At 44.3% G+C, this 16,077-nt stretch overlaps 1 protein-coding gene and 1 long non-coding RNA gene across 2 annotated transcripts in view; both read right to left on the reverse strand.

Moving 5' to 3' along the window:
* The window catches only part of LOC120849270 (arylsulfatase B-like), a 48,796-nt gene extending 34,003 nt beyond the window's left edge, over positions 1–14,793 (reverse strand). The window contains exons 1-2 of the mRNA XM_040221461.1: positions 14,714–14,793; positions 9,830–9,923 (exon numbers count right to left, since the gene is read on the reverse strand). Coding sequence (XP_040077395.1) covers positions 9,830–9,923; positions 14,714–14,793 — 174 coding nt within the window. The remainder of the gene's footprint in view (positions 1–9,829; positions 9,924–14,713) is intronic.
* On the reverse strand, positions 92–4,581 carry LOC120849271. Its single transcript, XR_005717896.1, has 3 exons — positions 4,516–4,581; positions 2,074–2,196; positions 92–296 (listed from the first exon to the last, which is right to left on the reverse strand). It is a non-coding gene; the product is annotated as an uncharacterized LOC120849271 (long non-coding RNA).
* Positions 14,794–16,077: the final 1,284 nt, after the last annotated feature.

The following is a 16,077-nucleotide window of genomic DNA, read 5'->3' on the forward strand; positions in this document are numbered from 1 at the left end:
GTTACCTAACCAGTAGTTCATCTTGGCTGCCCGAAGCTCAAGAAAATTAAACAAATTCTGAAAAACTGAAAACTCAGGCAGCCCAGTATAATATAAACAGTTCTTAGGCTCCTGGATAGTGTTGAGACTAAGCTGCCTGGCTTGCAGGTGGCAAACCTGCCTTTCGAGACGTTGTTTGTCTGCTTGCAGATCAAGAATGACCTGCTGCATTTTGGCCATCTGCAGGTCACGCAGCTTGGACACCTCAGGATTCCCAGCCATCATGATTAGGCCGACAGCGGCATCCTTCTCCATTTCTGTAAAGGAAGCACAGATAGATACATGAATCTTATGCTGAGTGATGTTGCCCTATTCCTCATTAGTAGATTTTCGGGAACCACATACAGCTCTTTGCAATTAGTCCTACTCTACTGAATTTAGATAAATAATCAGGTTACGTCTTTCCCTAGTTTGCTGCAAATTATGTGGCATAAATAATCTAATTTTTCCATGACACCAAAGATATGAGGTGAGGCAAGGAAAATAATGAAGAATAATGTGCCTCAGTCTGATCCAGCATTGGCATTGTAACCAATGTATTTCTTTTTTCTTTTTGTAAATAAAAATCTACTAGCAAAACCATTGCCAAGGGGCCTAGCCAGATCAGCGGCTTTTATTGAATCCTAGTTGAATCACCCCCTCCTTCTTGCCCTCTTCTTTCTTGATTTACAATAATTGATTTGGTGTTGCTTGCTTTACAAATCGGTGTGGTGTTCCTTGTCTTTTGAGAACACCAAGTAATGAACTCAACTTTCTTCTTTAAGTTTCTCATTCCCTTACTTAGCCCTAAGGCATAGCAGAATAAGCCCGCCATGTTTTCCCTTTCCTTAGTTAAACACTAAAACAAAAACAATGCTTCTCTTCAGTTCATCCCATTCTGCAGTGAGGCACCGCAGTACTTTCAACTTCCAGCAAGTGTGACGGAAGCATGTAGTAGCAAATGTACCAATCACGCTTGTGCATGGGTGCATATCTGCCTTTGCATCTGGTGCTTCAATGTAGGGTGGTGGAGGAGGGTTTGCCCTTGCCTCGACCCTACAGGTAAAGTCGGATGACACATGTGCAGTGGGTCTACTAATGTTTGCTAGGCTTGTTCAATTCACAGGTAATACACTGCACATAATGTGTCATCTGAATTTACTTGTAAGCTCAAAGTACACTAAATTTTTGCTGGTGCCAAATGGAGGGCAAAGCATGCCAACACTATACCTGACCCTCGCAATGACTAACTGGCAATAGTGTGAGCAGGAGTGGGTAGCTTTAACTGGTACCCCTGTGGAGAGCTTCTATGCATGTTTGCAAGTCCGGCTTCAGGGCACTGTCATCCTGCTCGGTTGAGGTGCGCTTGGACGCGTCATAATCTGATTATGGCCACATCCAAGCGCACCCCACTGGGCAAGATGGTGGCTCCCTAAGACCGGACTTGCAAACGCGTAATTTCGTGATGAAATGCAGGGGGCTCATACATACGTCATGCATTCACTCCATGTCAGCTGCGTGACTTATGTACTGCAGCTGAAACGTTGTCATCTACACCATCCAGTAGCAGATTGCACAGGTGTACAGCATCAAGCTCATAATTGGGAGCTAGTGTAGACTGGTGCATATACTGTATCTTCTTTAATTAATCCTGCACATACACAGTCATTCTTTGTTATAAGACTTACATAATTTTACTGAGATAACAGGAAGGGGGGTGGGGGGGGGGGTAGTTGAAAGAAATGTTATCGCATTTAACAAATAAAGAAAGCAAACTTCTTTCCGATGTCCTAAGCAGAGTTAAGCTATTTCCTTAGTTCAAAAATGTATATGAAGGGCTGTAATAATCTAAATAATTAATTTCCTTCACGGTATCACAGCAACCACCTAGTACACATGCAGGTGTGTAGCAGCAGCTCATAGTCCCATGAGTCAATATTTGTTGTGATGGCACAGCTGCCTATGATCCAATCTTTTTGGGAATCCTAATTTATTTTGCAGTGCCTTTGTAGACCTCGAGGTCTGAACACTCCAGCCAAACAATTAAATTAACACCTTTTATGGAGTCTTGAGTGCATGGGTCTTCCACCGCCTCTTCAGGCATCTCCAAAGAGACGTCACTTGCCAGCTGTGCAGCTACCTGCTGCACACAGGTGGAGACAGCACCACTCCTTGGGGCTGGATTGTTGTTCAAGAAGGACACAAAATTTTAGTGACAAAACAAGCAAGGCTGGGCCTGTTTGCTCGAAGCACTAACCGCGGCTAAAGTTAGCCGCAGTAACTAGGAGAGGGATTTTTAAATCACGTGACTGGCTCGGTAGGGATGCGGGGAAACATGACGGTGCCTTGGTGAATGAGCGCTGCTCGCTTTGAAACTAATATGTTGTTGAAGCTGCAATATCAGGCGCGTTAGTCAGCAACGAATGGTGCAGGAGGCTTTTGCTTTGCCTTACCTCACTTAAATCGCAAAGCATGAGCAATGACCTCGCCGCATTTTTTTAGATAGTCTTGATTTTGGCCTTCCTAAGCCTAAATGAACGCGGTAATTGTCGAGATGGTAGCGTCTTTGGAAAGTGGGTTGCCTTGACTCAATCGGCCGGGTATTGATAGCACACAAAAGCAGACTGCATTCCAATAGACCTTTTTCTAAATTGCCCAAGCATCGAGAACGCTGGGAGTGTAATTCTGCGGCCTGCGCGCGGACCATAGATTCCAAGTAAATAATCATAATAAGGCTTTGACGAACGCGCGTGCAAGGCAAAATTTGTTTTCGACTTTTTGCTTTAGAACAATTACTACTGCAGACGCCAGCACGTGCAATGCATGTAACTACACTCGTAGCATGGACCTCGCGCTTGGGAAATTTAGAAAAAGGTCTATTGAGGTGCTGTCTGCTTTTGTATGCTATCAATACCCGGCCGATTGAGACAAGGCAATCCACCTTACAAAGACGTTGCCGTGCCGACAATTATCGCGTTCATTTAGGCTAGGGAATGGCCAGAATCGAAAGACTATCTAAATAATGTGGCGAGGTCATTGCTCATGCTTTACAATTTAAGTGAGGTAAGGCAAACTGAAAGCCTCCTGCACCATTAGTTGCTGACTAACACGCCCGATATTGCAGCTACAACGATATATTATTTCCAAAGCGAGCGGCGCTTACTCACTGGGGTGCCGCCATGTTTCCCCGCATTCCTACCGAGCCAGTCACGGGATTTCAAAATCCCTCTCCTAGGTACTGCGGCTAACTTTAGCCGCGGCTAGCGCTTTGAGCAAACGTGCCCTGGAGTATGATTAGAGCAACTTGCTATAATCATATCAGACAAAGGCAATGGGCCAGCTGACAAGTCAAAAGACAAAAACTGAAGTCGTGGTCACATGCAGGTTTCTTGAACCAAGGAGCGTAGAGGAAAAAAGGCCCGTTCACGCATCTGCATTTGGGGCAGCCAGAACATTTACAAACTCCAACAATGTTGCAACGACGAGTTGTCATAGCAACGGAGCACCAAGCACCCGGTCGTTTCTAACGGAGCAAGTAGGATCGGGTCAAACTTCTATGCTGCGTCTCGAGCGACTGGAACGATCGAAAGAAGCGACCAATCACGTTTCAAGAAGAGAGCTGTCACGTGTATGCCCGGCGGCCGCGACCCGCTGGCAAGCACTTTGCCAGAGATCAACGTTGGCGTGGCATGGCAGACTGAGTGAAAGTTCATTGTGCATGTGGAGTGCTACCGTGGTTGCAGCGGTCTAGACGCATGTCCCGATGGTGTACCAACACGTCCTCGAAGAGACGAGCTATTTGGTGCAACGACAACATGACAGCACTTGGAAGGGAAACATTCTTGCCTACGTGTTTGCTCGTGCCCGTCTGCACTATTGGTGCATAGCATTTTAGAGAAGCAATTATTTTACTTTTCTACTTCAGGGATGTGAAATGATTAGTGCTAGCATTCTTGAATGTTTACTTCACTCATGCAATGTCTAAATCGTTTCTCTTTTGAAGTGTGTCGCAACTACATCTGTTTTCACCTCAAGAGAAAAGCGAGTCTTGCGCATTGTTCATACGCAGGGCAAAGTAGTTCTTACAAGATTTAGGTATCAGAGAAAAAAGCAACGCTTTTGGAGTTTGTACGTCTTGATAAGATAACATACATCTAACCTAGAATGCACCTACATATATCTTAATTCTCTACATAAAGGTGGAAATCAGTAATGCTCCACAAGGCGGCGAACTTTTTTTTACTACGGTTCTTGATGTGAAAACAGGTATAAAATTATATCTGTTCCTAAAAAAAATTGTAGAAGTAGAATGTGGCTAGATTTGTGTCCTCCGCATGGTCTGGTGCTCTGTCGGCATCATCTCAGGATGGTGTGTCACCTAACATTCTTTCCCTGGGTCCTGCGAACACTATCTCAAGAAAACAAGACAAGGGAATAAGCCCCGCATCTAATAATAATAATTTAGTAGCAATGACTGAGTTAGTAGTCGATCCTTACCTTCGGGCAGTGGCTCTACGTTCGAAATACCCGTTGAGATTGAGCACGGGAATGGGTTACCGCCGGAACCTTCTGGGAGGGGGTCGGCAACTGGGAGCTCCTTAGCAAGGGCCAAGGAGGGTACTGCTGCTGCAGAAGGCTGGGCTGCTGGCTGTGATGCTCCCTGCTGCACGCACGCAGAACCAGCACTTCGGACTGGTTCGTTGTTTGAAGATGACATACAATATCAGAGGCGAAACAAGTAAAGCTAGAGTGTGATTATGGTGATTTGCCCACATTCTCAGTTTGGTACAGGCCACTTGGACTTACTGGAAAATGAAACGCGCAAGGTTATGCTTGTTTGAGGTTGACGAGCAAGGACACACACAAACCAGAAGATGCTGTTTAATACTACTAGCTCGCGATTAGATGGTTTCGTCATGTAAAATGGCTACTTGGTGCACTGACTGTTATACAGGCAGATTTCGCGCTTCCATATGCGCACGATTATAAAGTCCAGTCAATACCGATCAACCGTCGTCAGGCAGAGGAGTTAATAAGCGCGAACACAACACAAACGTCGGCGGGCATACATTTCCAAGAACTGGCATTAGAAAAGATCGCTCCAGAAGCGATGAACGCGCGCATCCTTTTTACGAGACGCACGTCTTTTTTCTTGTCTTGTTCAGACGGCGAATTCAAAACGCGAGTAAAATTCCACAGCGTGAACGCGCCTTTATGACCATCGTCACTTCGTACCTTCAGTGGACCCGCGATGTTTCCATCGCTCGTAGCGATCGAGAGATGGCTCCTGTTTCCGGTGAGCAAAGATAGTCGGCACATGGTCCGGGTGGTGCCTATCCAGCGACGGTTTTCCTGTTTGATAGAGCGGCAATGTAACGATCATGCAACTACCCAACGCTTTGTGTTTGTTTTTCTCAGCTGCGATTGAAGCGACTTACCAGTGACGAAGTGCGCCCCACATAATCGGGACTGCTGGCTCGGCTCCCAAGCCTTCCTCGGGTCTGTCGGGTGAGCCCGCTTCACCGCGTTTACCCACGCCGCTCTTCGATTTGGGTCGAATTTCGCAGAGGGAAAGCAAAAGAAGCTCTTCCCCTCCCCCTTCCGATGCCAGTTTCGACACCCAAACGCGACACAGTGCGTCGGCATCGTATCGAACGACGTCGGGACGGTGCCGGGAGCCTCAGACTAGCGCAAGATGGAGACTTTGTTTTCCTACGCCACTAATCCGGCCTGGCAACATGTGCCTCGGGTTACCCTCGAACCCGAAACTCGGAAAGTGGTGGATTGGCTGTCTTGGACAGATTTTCGAGGGGACGGCTGTGTGCGCGTTTTTTGGAGACTTCTTGAACGACGGTGGCAAGCGAAGCGGGTTTTGAGGAGACAGCGAGCGGGAGTCCGTTCAGCGCGGGAAGATGTCGGACGTCCCAATTGAGGCGTCGCTTCGTGTCTTCTAACGTTTGTGTGCTCGTGAATGACGGTGGTGCCGAGGAGTATCGCCAATGCCATCCAAGCCACACGGATTTCCTCTCCTCTGCCGACCACGCAAGTTGCCGCCTCGCCCCCATCACTGGCGGGACCCACATTCGCTTCTCTCATCCGCGTAGCATTTTCTTTTGCTATTGCCTGTTTTTGGTGAAAAGACGGTGAGAGTGCAGGCGAGCTGGTGGTAGCTAATCATGTCGTATTACACCTGAGACTGCGGTGGAAGAGATCGGAAGAACTTTCAGTAGAAGGAACAGACACAGTCTGTTCCTTCTACTGAAAGTTCTTCCGATTTCTTCCACCGCAGTCTCAGGTGTAATACGACATGATTAGCCTGTTTTTTGGCGTGTGTCTAGTATTTTTCGTGTTTAAAGACAAGCAATCTGGTTTTATTAACATTGTTGGCTTTGCACCGAGAACCACTGTCTGTGCGTCGCTAAGTATACTGTGTCAGCGCCGAGGATATGTAGCATCTGAGTTCATGTGAGGCGGCCGCGAGTACGAAAATAATAAATTGGATGCCGAGTTGGCTTTTCTGAAGAGCTTGGCTTGTTTATCCTGTGTATTAATTTAAACAGGTTAAACTGGTTGGGAAGTGCACCAGCATGACCAGCATGCCAAACTGGGCATGCTGGGGCAATAACCCAGCTTGAAGCTGGGACCAGTTTAAGCTGGTTTTTTCAATAGGGCACCGAACACTGCCCACGTTAGTCACGCCATGGTGTCCATAAACTACGTGATCATGAACGCTCTCTAACTCGAGACGCCCTGATGATTGCCCAAGCCCTCCTTGCCGCGTTACGATCAAAACCGCTAACGCGACTCGGCAACCCGAACGCTATTCTCGCTCTCGCCCCCAGCCCGTTGACCTTCCACCCTGCATGCGCCTGCGAGATATTCCCGGACCACGTGACCACGGAGAGTTTGTCCGTAACTCGTCGTCGCTGGAGCTGGTCGCCAGCGGGACGCAGTCAAAATGAACAGCTTCCAACATCTCTTGATAGCAATCACTCTCATCGCTGCTGCGATCAGTGTCGAACACTTTGACAAGGCCAGCGATGCCGTAGACTTAGCCGTCACGAATCGGATGCCAAAACGCGGAAGGTAAACGAGGAAGCTGAAGCTCCAGACGCCAAGAGAGCCAAGTCTGGGAGTGCTTGCAAGGGGACGCCGCGCGGGACGCTGGCTACGTCCCCAGCCTTCCATCCACGGCGGCCTTTCCGAATGGGGCGGATCCGAGGGACGCGCATATACATCGATTTATCAACGAAACTATCGCGCCATTTTCAAAACAAATTTAGCAGGATCCTAGGAATAGACAATGGGCCCCAGCAGCACAGAAATCTCGTCTTTTATTTTTGGCTTGTCATGATTCCTTTAAGGGTTCCAGCTGCCGTTAAGGCGATCTCAGCAGGTCACTGGATGACAAGAGATCCCGCATTTAGAGGCGCTTGTATACAGGGGACAAACGATGGGAACAGTACGTGGCAAACTCCGGAAACTAGCATCGGAGGTCCCGAAAGAAGTAGCGAGAAAGAGAGCGACAGAAGAGCGGAGAAAGAAATCAGACGAAAGGTTAGCCGTTCGTTTAGCCGCGACGAGTTGAAGTCGCTCGAGGGCTCCCCAACTGTATTTAATTTTATACAAGGCGCTATCCCAGTATTTTCTGCAAAGTAAGCTAGATAAAACAAGTTACCGACCTTAAATATGATTTGCTGCTTCTTTGGGCATATTAGGGCGTCACCAGCGATATGTGCCCATCGGGACCGCCAACTGCAAGGGACCGCAGATGCCCGCGGCTATGCGCCGCCGTTCCGAAGTGGCCCGAATGCATGGGAACTTTTCCATCTAGATTATATTAACTATATGCCTGTATACTTGCTTATGTCACTGGCAATACGGCTTTTGTGATGTCTCCCTGGCATGCTTCTAATTTTATTTGTACAACTCTCTCCTTGACAATCAGGCCCTTAGTATAACCGTTTTTTTTTCTTATTGTTATTCAATATTATTGTAATGTTATAAAAATATCAATTCGAAAGGTGGGGTATGATTACGCGCTTCCGTGGTCAATCTTTTAAGTCATTTTCACTTGTTACTCCTGATTAGATGATCACTCGATTATATCCCTCCTCGCTATTGAATTCCGCTGGGTGTATAGTCGCTCTTTAGTAGTGTTGGTGGCAACCCGTTCTTACAAGTAACAGCGTTACCGTTAACGCGTTATTTTTGTAACCAAGCAACGTAGCCGTTACGTTTTCAAAAAGTAACGAATAACGTACTTACGTTTCTTATTCTAGGTAACAAGTAACGTAGTTACGTCACCCATAACCGGTAGTAGAAACCTTCTTCCCGAGGTTTCAAAAAATTACACTTAAATTCTTTTCGTGTTTTAGGCGTCAAAGCATATGAATTCTTGCACCCATCTCGCATACCTTCAAAACTTTGCCTCTCCTTTTCCCGCGCAAACATGTTTATAATACAAAAAAAAACCAGCCCCCCTCCCCCCCCCCCCCCCCCCCGGTCCTTTGTCATAGTCAAAACAGTAAAACGTTTCAATTCAGAAAAAGCAATGCAGGAGTACCGTGCGTTACTTTTTATCGGTGACGTTAGCGCGTTCGTTTCATTTACAAGTAATGTCAGTCTGTAACGCGTTCCTTTTATTTGCAATTAACGTGTAACAAATTTCGCTACTTTTGACCAGTAACGCCTACCAACACTCCTCTTAGTCAATTACTTTTCTTCGTGTAGCAGGCGATTACTACTTAGACGCACAGTTTGAAAACGGCGCTATTGCTAGTGGAAGCTGGTGAATACGAATGTATATCTTTGAGTCCCGGTCTTAATCAGTTACTTATAATGTTTTCTTTTGTTTCATCTTTAGTATAACTTGACAACAGGGATCGTAGAAGCTACGTCGGTATTCCCTGTTAAAACCGTGGTATGCGATCTTCGTAACTCTTGCCTCGTGACTGATCCTGCGACAATCTTATCGGTTAATGCCTCACTCTGATTGGCTTCAGAAGGATAATACGATGTTTGGGAGTCACCACGACCTGAGTTTCTTAGGCTGCAAGTGACTAAAAAGGCAATGGGTGACAGTTGCCACAATGGCATACTTCTTCATTAAGTAATCCAGCAAATATGACAAGTTGAGCTGTAAACTTGATAGTGCCTAACTAGTTCATTTGTTGTTGTTGTTATTTATGTTTTTTTGTATTTTTTTAACTTAAGTATAAAAGGTTGGCAAAAGCGGTTCCAAGTGAATAGCGCTGCGTCATTCATACCCTTCACAGTGCTGGGGAAACCGATGACATTAACTTTGCAGTGTTCAAGCTAAAAATTACTTGGCGTTCTATTCAAGTCGCTATATTCGCCCATCCCTACCAAATACACTTCATATAGTACAAGATGTCCCAAAAAGATATTTAGAACTATGTTGACTAATATCTTGAAAACGAAAAGGGGTAAAAAGTTGCTGTTCGCAGCAGTATGTTAAGGAACAGCTAAAGTTTTGTTTAAGTTATCTGCAGGAGTTTTGTGCTCGCACAAGTGGTGCGATCCCACAGGTTGATGCCGACATGCTGAGCAGGACGAGGCCGGAAGTAGAGTATCTAGTTGATCTCCTGCGTGCTACTGACAGAGCACGCGGTGACGTTTTGTTAAGTGGCTACAATACAACATAAAGTGTTCTTTAACAGTTTATTGCAATCCCCAACTTTCCACCTATCTTTGTTTTCAAGATATTTGTCATTCAAATTGTGAAGACATCTTTGGGTCAGCCTATATTGTAGAAACCAATTAGAGATTATCGCTAGTAATTTCTTACCAGATCATCAGCCAAAATGAAGATGATATTCGGCATTGAAGACTTCTGAGGAATTCGACATGCGAAAAAATACAATCCAACGAGTGTCAATAACCTGTACAGACAAATATTGATCAGTCCCGTTTAACAACCTTGTGCACCCTGAGTCTTAAAATTGCTATTGAAGTCAATGTGGTCCCCTGTTCGACGAACGTACCTAGCGCCAGGACCAAAAACACAACGGGCACAGTGTGTGTGACAGTTGCAAAGATGCTGGCTAACAATGTTTTCTTGTTTCATCCTTGCATTAAGATAAACGTCATGACGTTCGACACAATTCCTAGTCACGCTTTTTGATGTGGTGACCTTCTGATACTAGTTTATCTTCTGAGTGGGGATTCCGGAGCACGTCAAGCTGCATTTCTGCAGCTTTTACTCCGACCTCCCATTTACCGCATGTATCTGTGGTGAGAATAAAGTTTTACTGCATTGTATTGTATTGTAAATACAGAATAACGCCACCCCTACCCATTCTAAAAGAAGCAAATATGTATATAAATATATATATATATATATATATATATATATATATATATATATATATAATTCTTTTTTTACCCCAAAACTAAACGACGCATTACCGAACGCTCGTTTTCCTCCCAAATGAGCTGTCCGAACCAGATGACAATGTTTCAAAACTAACCGCTTTTTTTAGACGTTGTAAGTGATTTTTTTGACAATTTGAATAGTAAAATGGCGGCCGACGAAGCTCCCAAATACATGGAGCTGCAGAAACGGGGCCAGTTAGAGAAAACGCGCATAAAACGGGCTCCATTTTGCCATAAAAAAATTTCAGAATATCACTTTTAACTTTTGAATAAGGTACAAGTGATAGTTATGGAAATTTCGCATCTCGATTGAACCGCTATATCCCTGCGTTTGCGCAGAGAATGAGCGTTGGGCAATATGTAGTTTATGCTTGCGGTGAAAAAAGACAACAAAAAAAACAACACAAGTACGTGCCTTCGAAAAGTTGTTGTACCAGTTATTAGTGCCCGACATTGTTTGGTCATGTATATTTTGAGCATGTATTGCAATGAGTGCTGCATCAGCACTTGGCGAGAACTTTGATCCAATTATATAGGCAACCGGCAATGCAGTTTGGAACTACACGTTGCGCCATTTAGCGGCTACAAAATAAAACACTGAGTAGGCCAGGACGTCCCGAGTCGCGTGTACTGCGGGCGCGCGCATTTATAAACCAGGTGTGAACGTGGAATTTCGGATCGGCGTGAGCCTTTTTGGGAACCGGGTTTTGTAAAAGTAAGTCCCACATTCACGTCTCCATGACCTCACCGGGTTACTGTTACATCTTGCCTACACTCAGAGCTCCCCCGAAAAATAAACGTCGCTACTGCTGTCCGAAAGACAGCCCCAGTCGCGAAGAGAAGTCAAGGGTCAAACTTTACCGCTTCCCTTTGAGATCTTGGGAAGCAACACGGCCGCAGAAGTAGATTACCGCAGTACGACGAATGAAATAAGCGAATTTTACATTAATTCTTAAAGTGAACGAAAATTGATTTTGCCTGCTTGGAAAGTGGTCTGAAAAATTCGTTTTGCAGACTTCCCGGCAAAATAACGTATTTATACAAGTTGTTTTACGAGTTACATCGACAGCCACGTAGGGAAATACGGTAGGAACAATCGTGCCGATTGTTGCTTCGCTGTGACGTCAAGAATCAGGCGATCAGGCCTTGAACCGAGAGGCCCGTCGGCCGTTTCGGCACTCGTAGTTGTACGCGTACATAGACGTTAGGCACGCGCTGTCGCAACCAAAACCTTCCAAACCTGCGAGTTCTCAAATAGTGATTTTTGTAGCACATAAAGTTGTGTTTATTTCGCAGCCAAATTTAATGCTGAGTCTGGTAACAAATGTGACGGCCTGCAAAAAACAGGATGCAATTTTTTTTTAAAAAAAAGCTCATGCGAGGCGTAACGTACACTTTGTTGCCTGTCACCTTTTTACACCAAGCTTTCATATCACATTACAGCCATTACGATGTGTGCGTTTTTCTAGCAAGCAAACTTTGGTTCGAATTGCCCACATTTTATTCTAGTTGTGAAGAAACATCAAACTAGTGTCCAAATGACAACTCTACAATATCCTATAAACATTTCGACCTATTAAGGCTCCCGATTGTCTAAAACCGCATAAAAGAACCAGGGACATGGTGCGCGCGTGCACACGGGGACTGCTGAAATAAGGGTCTCCGCCGCTCGCCTCTTCCTGACAGGCAGACTGGCCGCCCCATTAACAGACCCGCCTCTGCTTATGGCGCTGAATCCAGCCCTCTGGTGGCGACGCTTGGCCACTGCCGGACGTCGCCACTCTAGGCTTCCTGCCCAAGTATAATGTCCATCGACAATGTTACTTGATGATGGTTTGAAAGGGGCCTGTTGAAGCTCTGCGGAGCGCACTTTCGTCTGCCTCTTTTGCAGGGGATGTGGGGATGTCAGAATGCCGAGCTCTGATTGGCTCTGATCTAAGGATAGTGAGTAGAACTCGGGGCAGCTTGCTTTGAGGTTTACCCAGTATCCTTCTAATCAGAGCCAATCAAAGATCGGCGTTATAACGTCACCACTACCCTTGCAAAAGAAGCGGACGAAATTGCCCTCCGCAGAGCTTGTTTTGTCTCTAATACATGCGTATCACTAGCTAAACCAGGATAGGATGAGATGTCGCATAAGGTTCCCGGCCCAGAGTCAAACAACGCAATCGCCTATAGAAATGCGCTAATATACCTAACATTGACTGGTCTATACCTACGCCATAACCGTATGAAAACCTAGCGTTTTGCTAAAAAAATAGCAAAGACCTACATTAGCTTTCTTTGCCCAGAAGTATTCACGTTTTTCTAGGCAGTTTTAAGAAACGAGTCTATTTTATCTACCTAGTATGCCTCTCCTACTTGCATTTTTTTTTTACTGTGACATTTTCGAAACATTGCACTCAGGTGATTATTTACGCGAATGAAACTACAAAAATCGGTTAGAAACCCGAAAGATTCGTGATATTCTCAAGATTTATTGTCAGTGAAGTCACTGGTGTATCTGTCTGCACTGTTTGTATCCGTAAAGTCCGAGGCTCCCGTCGTACGCATTCATTTTAAGTAGTAACTCGAACTAAACTGCGTCCTCCCTCACTTCCGTGCTTTGATGCAGCACGTCGAATACTTATCCTAAAGCACGCAAAGTAGTAATTGTGCTCTTTGTCGCAATTTTTCCCCCTCCGTGTAAATCCCACGCCACATATCAGAAAACAAATAATTAAGCCGTCCAAGAAATCAGACGGAAACGGTAACCTCAAATATCCGTTCCTTACAATAAACAAAAAAGACAAAAAATACATCAACAAAACATGACCCACACAAGGATATGTATTGCTCAGAAAGCGCCAACACCATTTCGTTTAACACTTATTTCCAATTTTTGTTTATAGCTAATTGCCTCGTGTAAGAATCATACCTTCAATTTTGTACAGTACAATCCCTTAAGATATGGTCTGGAACGAGAATTGTGTTTTCCTTTTTTCGTCCGATTCTCGACTCACTTATGCGGGCATGAGTTCCAGCCCTCATAGGACTATAGCAGCAGTATATGAAGTAACTAACAGTCTAAGACACGTAGAGGGACGTACCAAGCCCCGACCATTTTATTACTGCGTTCTGCAGCCAATCAGATTTTAATATTAGCCTGTGTAAAACCAGTAGAACGAATCATGAAGCAAGATGCCTGAACATAATTAGCCGACACTTGCGTTTCCCGAGACGTCAGTGACTGGGAAAGGGTGGAGAATAAAATCAAAACGATTTAAATCGTGATTTAAGTAAAACCAATTTTCAAGGTGATTTAAATCAGACTTTCCCGCTAACAATGAATCCGTAAATGTTAGGTATTTAACGTTTGTCGCTCTAATTTAATTCTATCTGCCTGCATTTTTTTTGTGTGTGTGTTGAAATAAAAAAAATAATCGAGCAAAACAAGATTTATGTAAGGCTGAATACGATCAAGAACAAGTGCTTTTTAGAGCAAATCGGATAGTAAAGCTTCATTTCTTCCTTCCACTTCATTCGTCCGCGACTGCGACGAAATCAAAACGCAACCGACAGAAACGAAACCTGAAAATGCAATGTCTTATTGTAACAAGTCAGTGTGCGAATAAACTGAAGCATTTTAACTAACTAAAAATATCGAGGTTTTTTTTTTTAACTAGTATAGTGGGGATTACACCAATAAATAGTTGATAATTAAACTGTACTTGGAATTTACAGTACAGTTTTATCTCGGATAGGTACGTTTTATCTCAGATAGGTACGCATCAGTAATCGGACAAATTGATCAGTCTGTTATATGGATAAATATATTAATGTCCAAAAATGCTATATTTTTAGCTACAGTGATATGAATTGAAAGCATCTGATTTAAATGAAATAAGTTTGATTGAAATCAAATCCATCGAATTTAATTGACTTAAAAATATATATATATATATTTTTTTTTCATTCTGGTGACAGGACTCCTGCTTTTTCATACAGAATATGAGGATCGAACAGCCGGATGTTGATGCCCTCTCAACTTCGCAGCCAGAGCTTCACAATTTTATGAACCCTTAAGGATGGTGCGTTTGCCCCCCTTGGCCCCACGCTCGTATGGCCTTATTTCAATAAATCTCGGCCATGCCTTAAAAGTTTTGGTATCTACTAGTTTTTTAAGCATGCACCTACATCGCGTTCCTATAAATACATATTCAGTCGTATGCAGATAATACCTTGAGAAGAACACCGTATCATAAAATCTCATTTTGAACGTATATTTAGTAAGCGTTCATATAGTTGTATTACTTACATTGAAATTTCTTGGGGACGTTCATTGTTCGTTAGCAGCTGCCGTGCGTACGCCCAGGTGGAGATGATCGCTCGCCTCATAACTAATCTAGCAAAACGAAACAAGTTTAAAACGTCACTAAAGATTCTTCACAACAAGGAAATTCGGCAATATGATCTCGCTGCTTCTAATACCAGTCTTTAACTTCCCTTCCTTGTTTATAAAATACTTGTTGGGGCAAGAATCGATGCATACGTAAAAACTGAGGTAATTAAATTTTTCACAATATTGACAAACGTATCTTTTTAATTTGATTTCGCCTTCTTTCGGTGTGAGCTTCAATGAGATGTACCAATAAAAAGGAGATTCGTTGTAGAGACTTGATCAAGCCATGACCGGTTTCGAGCGTAAAAAAACCTGGCGAGCTTCAAATCGGTTGAAAGGAAATGTTTCATGTTCTAAATAGTTAGTCATCCAAGCCAGTTCTTGGTTTTGCCGTTACTGTTTGTCCAATTTACCAGTATGGCTTAGGGCCGTCAGATTCAGCTCTTGTGTGGGACCCACTTCTTCAAGATGTATTTAGAGTTAAGGCGGTGAGACATCAACTGAAAATCACTTCCCTGTTTATTTTGTTGGCTAAAGTGATCAAGCTGCAAACTATGACATTACAAGTCATCTACTCAAGGCATCTGGAAGGTTGTTTGCTCTTCGTCGATATATAACAATACAGTTGAAACCCCCACTGTCTCACAACTAACTGCATACCTGGCTCAATGCTTGTTTTGTTGGGAACATTCACTTTAAGGAGGCATGTTCTGTGCGGATCTCACACTGGGAGCGTTCCAGGTACGCCCTAATTTTGTCGATAGCCCAAACAACTGGCATTCTTGTGTGGTGTACTGCCGCTCTGTTTCATTTAGAGACCTTATCGCAAATAAAACAAGTTTTGGATGCTATCTTGGTCATACGGAACCACTGCAACCAAAAACATTGGACTTACATTGGTCTCGGCCACAAATCATCTGTTGAGGCATGATTGTGCTACTGCCACATTGTTCGCAAATCTCTTATCTTACTAAACATTGTTCGCTACTGGGTTTCCTATGTCTATCAACCTTTCAAAGCAAGAAGGTTATGGATGACGCTACTTCTGAAAACCAGGGAATAGAAGTTAGGTAACATCCTACCAGGCCCAGAAATGCTTGCATTTCCTTGGCAGCCTGAGTGGTGGAACAGTCCCGTACTGCAGCAAGCTTATTTGGATCTGAGCAACATTCCCCTGGAGGGGCTCTATGTCCGAGAAACTTGGGCGACTGTCTGTACTGTTGGGGCTTCCTAGGGTAGATTTTGAGTCTAGCAAACTCAATTCTCTGCGATATATTTTT

The sequence above is a fragment of the Ixodes scapularis genome, unplaced genomic scaffold (assembly GCF_016920785.2).
Source record: "Ixodes scapularis isolate PalLabHiFi unplaced genomic scaffold, ASM1692078v2 PGA_scaffold1__304_contigs__length_218370807, whole genome shotgun sequence".
In the NCBI taxonomy this organism is placed as follows: domain Eukaryota; kingdom Metazoa; phylum Arthropoda; class Arachnida; order Ixodida; family Ixodidae; genus Ixodes; species Ixodes scapularis.